The sequence below is a fragment of the Haliotis rufescens genome, unplaced genomic scaffold (genome assembly GCF_023055435.1).
Source record: "Haliotis rufescens isolate VD_foot unplaced genomic scaffold, xgHalRufe1.0.p SCAF_9, whole genome shotgun sequence".
Lineage (NCBI taxonomy): Eukaryota > Metazoa > Mollusca > Gastropoda > Lepetellida > Haliotidae > Haliotis > Haliotis rufescens.
This window is the reverse complement of record NW_025964383.1, coordinates 33,673,741-33,685,127: the sequence shown is the minus strand read 5'-3', so window position 1 is coordinate 33,685,127 and position 11,387 is coordinate 33,673,741. Positions and strand designations below refer to the sequence as shown.

At 41.0% G+C, this 11,387-nt stretch overlaps 1 protein-coding gene across 1 annotated transcript in view; it reads left to right on the top strand.

Annotated features, from left to right (window-relative positions):
* Positions 1-1,778: 1,778 nt before the first annotated feature.
* The window catches only part of LOC124111137, a 29,098-nt gene continuing 19,489 nt past the window's right edge, over positions 1,779-11,387 (top strand). Inside the window, exons 1-5 of the mRNA XM_048390397.1 lie at positions 1,779-1,955; positions 3,903-4,124; positions 7,318-7,503; positions 8,871-9,077; positions 9,332-9,352. Of these exons, the coding sequence (XP_048246354.1) occupies positions 1,793-1,955; positions 3,903-4,124; positions 7,318-7,503; positions 8,871-9,077; positions 9,332-9,352 (799 nt within the window). The 5' untranslated portion in view covers positions 1,779-1,792. The remainder of the gene's footprint in view (positions 1,956-3,902; positions 4,125-7,317; positions 7,504-8,870; positions 9,078-9,331; positions 9,353-11,387) is intronic.

The following is an 11,387-nucleotide window of genomic DNA, read 5'->3' as shown; positions in this document are numbered from 1 at the left end:
GAAAGTGGCCCACAGACGAGCTAGGGACAGTTTTGCTGCAAGATCTGTTTCCATAGGCTTTGATGATCAACTTTAGCATAATTTGTGGTCATAGCAGCAGACACAACAACGTCAATATACTGTGTTTATTTTTAACATGATTAGTTATGCATGTAAATGAAAGAGAAGGAAAAAACAAACAAGTGCAATGCAAGGTCGCGCGGATCCGATAGTCAGAATTTGACGTGATGTGAAACACGATGTGGGTGCACCTTTTATGTTAGCTTGACAGTGTGTCATGTATTCGAGCAACAATAGCTGTAACGTCAGTTCATAGACTAAACTTGGATCTCTGAAATTAAATACGGCAATCGGTTCAGCTGACATTTTGTTAAGAAATATCTTCTTACAATTCAGATGAAGAGCCCAGGGAGTCTCTTTATTTTGAGTACATATTATGATATTATTTACTTATTTTGAAAACAATTTAAATATGCAGTGAAAATATATCTTTGCTGTTGTGTATATACCTATTTGTTGACCTGTTTCCTGTACCCCTTGGTCGCTGTGTATATCTATTTATGTTGCAGTGTTTATGCGTTTACCACATAACTAACGCTCACGTAGCACGAACACATTGTCAATTGCTGTTTGCAAGATATGATAGTGTTTGCGTTTGAAAATGACTGTCAGTTACTGTCAATGCTGTCATTATCAACATTAATTTTAGTATATTACAGTTTTGGAAATGCTCAGCCATCGTTGAGACAAATATATAAACCGAGTTCCATTGAGTTTTCATTGAACACGTCGTTACACTAACGTTTTGAGAAGACCCGACATCGGATGACTAGAAACCTAATTGAATCGTGATAAATCAAAATTGCATGAGATTGTTAAACAAAGAGACGGTCAACGAGTTCATACCTTGTTCTTAAGGAGTCCCAACTATTAGTATGTTTGCATACTAAAACACTGCCCTTCAGCGAGTCATGTCCTTTAACTGAGTTTCGTTATTTTTGCACTTGCGATCTTACATTAAACTAATAGAGTAAAACATACTTATTTCGACCGCAATAACAAAATTATGTTTTTTCCCTATTGTCCTACTTAATACTAGTAAGTGAGTGAATGAGTTGGGTTTAACGCCTCTTTTAACATTATTCCAGTTATATCACGGCGTGTCAGCTTAATGTGCGAGGAAAGCCAGAAGTGATGCAGGTCTTGGACGTTTACAACTTCGGTGAAACCCACGAGCACGGGTATGGTGCTGACAAACCTAGACACATAATCGGGGCGAACCGGGATTCGTCTCAGGCGCAGATATTCGCTGTCCAGAGTTGCGTCACTTGGCCACGCCAGAAACCTATGATTGTGGGTTCGAAGTTTTGTTTCCAGTTTTAGTCAGCACCATACCCGTGCTCGTGGGTTTCACCGAAGTGGTAAACGTCTGAGACCTGCATCACTTCGGGCTTTCCTAACATATTAATCTGACACGCCGTGTTATAACTGGAATAGTGTTAAAAGCGGCGTTAAACGTAACTGACTCACTCACTGAAGCTACTAATTTTCTAGCCCTACGTTTTGATTGTTAGGCATATCAATTGTCAGTCTTTTCATACTAGTTCATCCGAAAATTGTACTTTGGATGAAACTTGGTTTCATGACACGAAAGGTTCAGAAAAAAGTGCAAAATTAGTGTTCATGTTCCAATTCTATCACGGAAGCCGAGCTGTGAAGGACACCTTTTAGATGTGACTTCTATTTTGGCTTTTCTTGTTTTGTTACAGTAATCCTACAGAGAAGGCCACTGATGACGAGTTCAGTAGCATCCGGTTCATATGCAGAACGTGCGGTTGATCGAAACTTGGCTACATCCTTTGAGAGCGACGCTGCCGTAGCCGGGGAAGCCTACTGGCAAATTGATTTGGAAAATAACTACGACGTCAAACAAATAACTATTCACTTCCCAGATGGTAATCATATTTGTATATCCACTTATCTGATGGATGTGTGGGCACGGGTGGCCCAGTCGTCTAAGGCGCCGCGATTCGCTGTGCAGAGTTGCGTCCTTTGGCCACCCAGAAATCTATAACAGTGGGTTCGAATCCCGGTTTGCCCCGATTATGTTTCTGGGTTTGTCGGCCCCATACCCGTGCTCGTGGGTTTCGTCGAAATGGTAAACGTCTGAGACCTGCATCACTTCGGGCGTTCCTCACCCATAAAGCTGACACGCCGTGATATAACTGTAATATTGTTAAAAGCGGCGTTAAACCCAACTCACTCACTCACTCATTCAAACAAGGACATCCCCATACAAACTGTGAGCCCTCTACGCTCCCTACATACACAATGTTTAAATGGACGAGTAAATGTTTGAAACTGCATTCATACATATTTTTTTAATGTTATTGATATGTCAGGTTGATGTGGGAACAAGGCCTACAGTGACACAGTTGTGGACGTTTACCATATTGGTTTAACCCGGAAGCACGGATAAAGTGAATATATACCAAGGATCATAATTGGTTTCATCGAAGTGGTAAACGTCTGAGACCGGCATCACTTCGGGCTTTCCTCCCACATTAAGCTGACACGCCGTGATATACCTGGAATCGACAAAAGCGTATCACCCTCCCACAGATACCTTGAGCAAATAATTGCGACAATCTTTTCGGTCGGGCATAAGATCTGGTTTTGATGCCAATCAATGTTAGAGACCAATCACGTCAACCTCGGTGAGGCGTCACAGTACTATTGTAACGTCATCAATGTAATGTCGCAAAATCTCCAGACACGTAAATCTGCGATTGTGATCAGTTGCACACTGCAAGACATGCACATGTATATGATAAAGTACTGATGAGATGAACGTCTTTCCTATATATGGATCACCTACAAAAAGGCAAAGACTATGAATGTGTAACCTTTTATTTCCTATTTTTTCGTTTAATTCTCCATAGTAAAGTGTTTGCTGTGCAGAGCAGCGTATCTTGCCAGAAAGAAATATATATCGCATCCCAGGTTCTCCCTGATTATATGACCAGGTTTGTCAGTACCATACCCATGCTTCAGGGTGTCCCTAAGTGGTACATCCCTAAGACCTGCTACCGCATCCGTGGTCTAGTGAATAGAGCATCTGCCCGGTGAGTGGAAGGTTCGGGGTACGATCCCCGACTTCGTCAGACGTTAAAATATATTTCTTGTTGTTACCCTGCATGGAGCTCGGCATTAAGGGGCTGAAACAAGAACTGATAAGAGACGTTATACTTTGTCTGAGTGGGGTATCCGTGCAAGGATGGTATCTCAGTGGGCTAACACAATTAAATCTTGTACAAGCAGTCATACACACACGCGTGCATTCTCGTCGCTATATAAGTGCAGTAATCTTAAACGCGACGTTATACCCTATTTCACCGCACCTAACACCTTCATCACTTCTTGTTTTCCTCCAAGATCAGTGATATGACTGAAAGCAGCAGTAACACTCACTCACTCACTCACCTTTCACGATATGTCGCCATACGACTGCATTATTATTGATGCGAAATCATACGTCATTCAAAACCATAGTTAAGTGTGTGTATAGATTCACTTGGGCACCACAACCCTTAAGTTCTCACTCGTATAACTAGATAAACTCAAATTTATTTGAAAAAATATTTTGGAAGATGAGACTGAATAGACTGGCAGCCATTTATAAAATATTTGTCGTAAATAACATTGTTTAGTCAAACTCGCATCCCTCGTCATCCGATGAACTATGATTTTGAATCCCAGTTACAAATCACACCCGTGGTGTTCATCAAAATGGTTGTAACTTTGAGCCTTCCTCCCACATTAAGCGGCATATCTAAATTTAATTTTGTTCAAAGCAGCGTAAACACATTCATTTACCCACTACTATTTTTTTTGTTTTTCAGAATCAACTGGGAACGAGAACAGAACAATTTCTCTCTCCAGGGATTCGGAGTTTCATTCTGCCAGAACTTTCCTGTGCGGCCAGAATATCGGCAATGGTACCACGAGGATCACCTGTCAGAGGTTGTTTCCCGCACGTCACATCCGTGTCACTACCAACGTGCCACCTCTGGCTATTGCTGAAATAGGAGTTCTTGAAGTGGCGGAAGTACAGTTGTCCATGGGTAAGTCTCAAATATTGTTGACTGTACGTGGACTGGTAAAAAAAAAGTCTAACTCTAAGTCTAAGCCTAACGAACAAAACCATTTTTTTTAAAAAGTGTCTTTTTGTTTCATTTTACAATATAATCTCCCCGCTTTCCATTACACTTCTCATATCGATAGGGAAGCTTTTCAATTCCAGTCAGGAAGAGGTTTTTGAGGCCGCCCTGAAAAACCCATTAACGACAGCTTTGAGTTCATCGTTGTCGCCATAGCGCTTTCCACGAAGGTGTTCTTATACTAATACTTGGTTCTTAGTTCTTTGGGGCGGTCGGGTAGCCTAGTGGTTAAAGCGTTCGCTCGTCACGTCGAAGACCCGGGTTCGATTCCCGACATGGGTACAATGTGTGAAGCCCATTTCTGGTGTCCCCCGCCGTGATATTGCTGGAATATTGCTAAAAGCGGCGTAAAACCGTACTCACTCACTCACTCTTAGTTCTTGGTCCCGGGTCTGGCGAGTATGGAGTGTCGGGAAGCTCTTAGAACCTGCATTGTTGCACAGCAGCATTTGCAAGGCATTGTCATGAAGTTGTAGAACTCAAGCAGTCAGCATGTCTTTGTCGGTTCACTGTCCAGTCACTGTCTGATCTCTGTCGGATCGCATTCGGGGGAATCGGGACGCTGTCGGGACAGATCCGGTCGTTTTTCACCACGCGGAAGATACAAATCGGATCAGATTTGGATTGAGAATGGGAGAATCGGGGCGAGTTCGGCTGGAAACGGCTTAATCGGTACGCTTCCTGAAAAACTATCTGATTATTTGTGAATTTCCCCCCACGAATCACAGGATCTTGATCAGACTTTGGACAAATTTTAATCGGGAATGGTCTTATCAAAATCCTGAATGTGCGACCGAGTCCTCACTGTGCAAAATGCACGACATTTATAAAAGTAACGAAACAGATCAGCAAAACATTAAAACCGTATTGAGGAGGGGGATGTGGTTCCGGAGCGGGATGCCGGTCTGCAGTTTTCCGTCTTATGAAATCAAATATTAAAAATAGCAGCTCTAATCGTCATGCTTTATCTCTTCAAAGTTCAGCATCACTATCGTTGGTAAGATGTTTAACTTAACAAATTCTAATCGGGAATGGTCGTATCAAGGACGGCAGTAAAAATCCTGAATGTGTGACTTGGCCCTTAAACATAGCTACCCAACGGCTTACAGTGGAATATTTAGGGCACTTATGAATTTCTTGGGGAGCACTTTTCTCTAGAGTCAAACACTTGATGACTGCTCGATACTCGGTCTTTTTCCATTTCTGTGTCCATTTGGACCCCAATCACGTTCAACTGTCACTAACATACATAACATCCATACTAACGGCCTCAACAGACCAAATACTCTTATAATGAACTACTTATACAACGACTAGTTCACTTTGTTATGGCCCATAGTTGAAAGATAGTCAGGATTACAACTTTTTGACCAGCCCTCGTGTAATGTTTTTTATCCCCATGCAGTGAGCTGAGCGAATCAGCTCAAGCTTGTTAGATAACAGGCAGTGGTTTGAAGTGGTGGTTGTGGCTGTTGAGTTAACAACAGACGTGCAGCTATGCTTTCCTGCTGTGCTATCAAGCTAAGTTGGGATAATGAAATAAGCTGCTATCGCTCATGTATATATATTTTTTAAACGTTGGGTTAATCACAAACTTGCTGATAAATATAATTATTAAAACAAAATTGGGTTAATCACAACATTGCTGATCATTGATTTGATCACAACACGATGTTGATAACTTCCCTATAAAAGACCCTGCTAATTTCATGAAACTATTTAGATAACCATCTCATATAGAAATTGACATTTACAAATTTAAGCACATGCTAATACACAAAGAATCATAATTTTGCTCGGAACACCATTATCACAATCATTCTATGAGATATTGATCATCATTTCATGTCGGTATACATTGTTTTAAGCTGAATTCTTCTTCTGTACTCCACAGAGATTTCTAATGTGAATATGGAAATGGTTTTGTCGCTTGTATATTATTTACACATAAAATGTGCATAATTTCGAATATGCATGAACGCAAAAATGTTCCTTGTGGTGTATTCGTTATTTTTCACACGAATGCATGCGCTCGTCCACATACATGTACATAATATGCCCTGAAACGTAGAAAGAAAAAAAGTTACATACAGCATACAGGCCTCACTTCAAAACACGCTGGGTTGTCAACGGAGTGGCTCGGCGTTGACGAATACCAGAACAACAATAATCAAAAGTATACAGGACTAAAGAGAAAATCGGTTTATCTGGTTATCTGATGGGGGACACTGAATTGTTACATATGTCTAATTGTGATATTATGGCTTGTGTTAAAAGGCAATAAATCTGATTATCGTTACTGCTAGTAATTGACAACAAAACTATGCACGTTTAAATCATGTAGTTCACGTTCGGTCAATTATGACACATTCAGTAACACTTTTTAGTGTCCTCCTTTGGTGACGAGTTCCACTATGTATTTAGATGCGAAGCTCTTCACCAACAAAGGTTTTTAAATATACCAAGAAATATCGAATGTACCAAAACTAAATAATCTGAAAAACAAAACCACTCACAGTTTGCTTAATAATTACTGGACCAAACATAAAATTAGATAATTAAACACATCTGTAGCTGTTATCTCGACTGTGTATGTACTAGTTATTTTAAGATTGTATACAAGTGTCCATGTACCACAGTTGGTGAGTTTGTTGTATTAGCAATAATGCATCTTGAATCTTGAATCTTAAAACTTGTACGTTATCCGAATATAAGTTGGCTCTTTCCAGGAGCTGAGGGCTGTTGTGATCCAATATAATGATACTGGGATGCTCAATTTTTTTATTAATTTAATATTTTATTGATTTTCCGTCCCATGCCGATTCCTGTTTGCAGTGTTAAGTTATATACTTGATAAAATGACATTAAAGCTTGTTTAGTGTTTCATGCAAGTCTATCACAGAAAAAATAGTTTTTGGTACTTTGAAATTACGTCTTCGAAATCGAATAAGGTGATACTTCGGATAAACCGATGTGTTGTTCGCATCCAAATAACAACTATATAGCAATTTTGCCTTATACGTTATGTTGTAGATTTAATAATTGAAACATACCTCATTATTTTGTGTATGTTTACGTTGTTTATTGCATATTTCAGTTGACATTACTGGTAAACCTGCATCTCAAAGTTCTACAAGTCCGGGCGACACCGCAGTACAAGCAATTGATGGAGACAGTTTTACCATGAGTATGACGGACCCATCTGACTATTCGGGTTACTGGATGCTGAATTTAGAGCAACCTTACATCATCAGAAGCATACTGATTCAAGTTCCAATAGTCTGTAATTACCTTCATGTGTTTTTGTATTCACTACTTTGTGATAACGTTAGCACAATATGTTATCGGCCTAGGCGGGTAGCCTAGTGATTAAAGCGTTCGCTCGTCACGCTGAAGACCCGACACGGGTTCAATCTGTGAAGCCCGTTTCTGGTGTCCCCCGCCGTGATATTGCTGGAATATTGCTAAAAGCGGGGTAAAACCATGCTCACTCACTCAAAGCCGGGACCAGTAGGACATGGTCATCGTGGCAATGTTTTATCTCACTACACAATGTCGCCCTCATAGTCCTAGTCATATTCCCAGGGAGAGATCTTTATGCCAGGATATGATTCAGGGAACAATGGTCCGTATTACAATGCTTCCAAGCAGATTATCACTGGTTGTACAGCACGTCATATTTGCCATGCCACAAGCCGATCGGTGGTGTCCCGTCTCTGGCGTGCCTGAAATGCTGCTCTGAAGGGAGATAAACAATACACACGCTCACTGAGGCTCTTTGTAATACCTTGTGGAGAATTACGTCCAATGATTATGGGTTCGAATCCCAAATTCCAGGGGCACGGGTGGCCCAGACGTCTAAGGCGCTGCGATTCGCTATGCAGAGTTGCGTCCCTTGAGCACGCCAGAAACCTATGATTAGGGGTTCCAATCCCGGGTCGCCCGATTATGTTTCTAGGTTTGTCAGCACCATACCCGTGCTCGTGGGTTTCACCGAAACGGTAAACGTCTGAGACCTGCATCACTTCGGGCTTTCCTCTCACATTAAGCTGACACGCCGTGATAAAATGGAACACATTTAAAAGCGGCGTTAGACCCAACTCACTCACTCACCCCAATTCCGCCCTTTTATAATCCTTGTCAGCACCATGTGCGTGCTGCTATGTTTCACCAGAGTGGCAAACATATAGACTAAGTGTCTGTTTACCTTACATGTAGGTCTTTCATTCCACCAGATGCGGCGTAAAGCAATATTTATTTATTCATTACTCTTTAATTCCAAACCGTGAATTGAGACCAGTCGAGAATTTTCTTTTGTTTGTCGTGACTTATCCAAACAGACTGGGTAGGGAGGAAGGATGTTTTCAAAATTCCTTACTACCAAGGAGGTTCCATGAAAGACAACTCGATCCTTATGTACCACGTGGCCTCTTTCAGCAACGTCCCCTGATGGTAAAAGAATTATGTCCAAGAACACAGTCACCATGGCTATGTTCCCATGGCAATCTATACGATGAATGGCATGGGTGCTAAACCATTAAACGTATATTAGGGTTGGGTGGGGTATTGACATTAACCCCCTTAACAGAACTGCTGAACACTAGTCTAGTAACCCCATCTGTCCCTCCTAATGCATGGTTGTCTCTGCAGCGAACATGGCGGGTGCGTCCATCCGCTTCTACGACGTTAACCCGAATACTGGAGGCGCATTATTCTACCTTTGCGGTACAATCGTCGACATCGGGCAATCAAAGTTTGACTGTAAAGCCCCCTTTTCACCGCAGTATATAACAGTGACAGATGTAACACCGATCGCGATTGAAGTCCTACAGGTGTTTGAAGAGGAACCAGCAACGGGTAAATTACAGATAAAACTAACCAACTTGGTGTGTTTACAAACACACCTTTTTCATGTTTATATTTATCCTCACATCGGTGTATGGAACTCGACCTATACTTTCTTTTGCCGCCCAGTTTATTTACTTCACGTTGAGCGATATATTCTATGAAAAACTATGCATATATTTCTAATCTTCTGTTCCCCTGCGATCCCCCTGTGGCGTCATCATCAATTGAAACATCCCCTGCGAATGTCACGACCACAACACCAGAACCGACTACAACGCCATCAGGTGGGTTTGACACTTTTACAAAAATGTCGGCGTCTATTTGTCAAGGCACCCCGCTAACATGTAACTAACATTTCTTATGTTTCCCGCTCGTATTGTCCAACTGTTTGCATAACAATTGCCACATACCATTCGCAATTATGTATCTCAAATTAATTATGGACGCATTTCTCCGAATATTTGCAATAGTTCTGGGAGAATAACTGTACGTTTGACTTCTTTCGTTTCATATTTATATTTATCCTCACATCTGTTTATGGCATTGGGATAAATAGGGAACAATCCAAACGCTAGTTTGTTATGGGTTTAGGGATAAATCTATGTGATGTGTAAACAAACACCTTTTACATAGTTATATTTATCCTCACATGTGTATGGTATTGGGACAAACGGAACCAACCAAGCTCATAGTTGTTATGGGTTTAGGACAAAACGAATTTTGTGTCCGCACGTCAGGTTCCTGTTTGCAGATCTCATAGAATAAGTTCGAATCTCAGATTGTTTTTGAGTATTCTTCTGTTAGCATCACACACGTGTTGATATAAAAGATAAATTTAGATTGTTGTGTGCTTTTCGTCATTTAAAGAACATACGGTGACTGGCATACTGCACAAAGAGGCGTGAAATATGGGTAAAATGTCTGAAGGGAGTTAGGTTGTAGAATATGGTACAGCCTTTAACATAGATAACATTAAATCACTCTGAACACCGTTAAGATTTCAGAAACTCCGTTCAGAGACGCTAAACACGAAGGGTGACTTTGTCTTTTCAACAGTCTATATACGCATCATGTATTACTGAGTAGTGGTGCTCAGATATCACAGTCGTCTTCGGTGCCGTTGTGCAGAGTTGCGTCCCTTGGGCACGCCAGAAGCCTATAGTCGTGGGTTTTAATCCCGTTTCGCCCCGTTTATGTATCAAGGTTTGTCAGCACCATACCCGTGCTCGTGGGTTTCACAGGAAGTGGTAAACGTCCAAAGCCTGCATCACGTTAGCTTTCCTCCCACATTAAGCTGACACGCCGTCATATAAACCATTAAACCAAACTCACTCACTCACTCACTCACTCACTCACTCACTCACTCACTCACTCATACAAATATATTCTAAAATACTAATTTGACTTTCAATCTTCAAAGAATTTTTGGGTTTGTTCATTCATCTTCAGGTCATGTATGTAGTAATAAAAAAATACTCAAATTAATACGTGCAGAAAACGCACTTGAATTGATCAGATAGTTTGAACGTGGTTGCATTTTGGCGAATTTGCACATTTTCCCGGTGACGGCGCTTATGTCACTGTAACGATGGGGATAGGCTGGGATCTCCATTTGACGTCAGAGTTACAAATGCTATATACCACTTCTAGTGAATGTATATCTTTGGGTATCACGTTTTATAAAAATATGTATTTATGACTTGCCCGTGAAGAGATCACCCGTTTAATAAACAAACAGCTGTATTACACATTGTGTAATACCGAAACGCGTGCTTATGTACTCTCGGAACACGTTTCACGAACAAATATTGAAAGCTCTCATCATCCCTTGGCTTATTCAACGGCATTGCGGGTGGAGTTCATAGATCACTGAGAGGAGCTAATGCACACTCGATGACCCCAGCAAACTTGTTGCTAGGCTGACGTCACATGGCATTGTTTCGCCGATGGATCTTGCAACAAAATTCCACAAAATACGTCATCGGGTAAATGTTTGTATACCTGTACATTGCTTTCGACAAAAACCCTCTAAAAACATACTGCAAAGGAACCAGTATATATCTCTCTATATCCAAGTAGAGCAACATATAAATAATTGCTAATATATTCAGATTGTTTATAGCATTTATTGTATGCATAAATCCATGCATGTACATTGTGGGCCTTAAAACTGAATAAAACTGTCTGCCTGTAGCATATAGGTATGAATAAAATAATATAAGCACAAACACACACATACATGTACACACAGTTACAGACATACGCACATACGCAGGCACGCACGCACGCAGGCACACACACAGGCACTCACTCACTCTC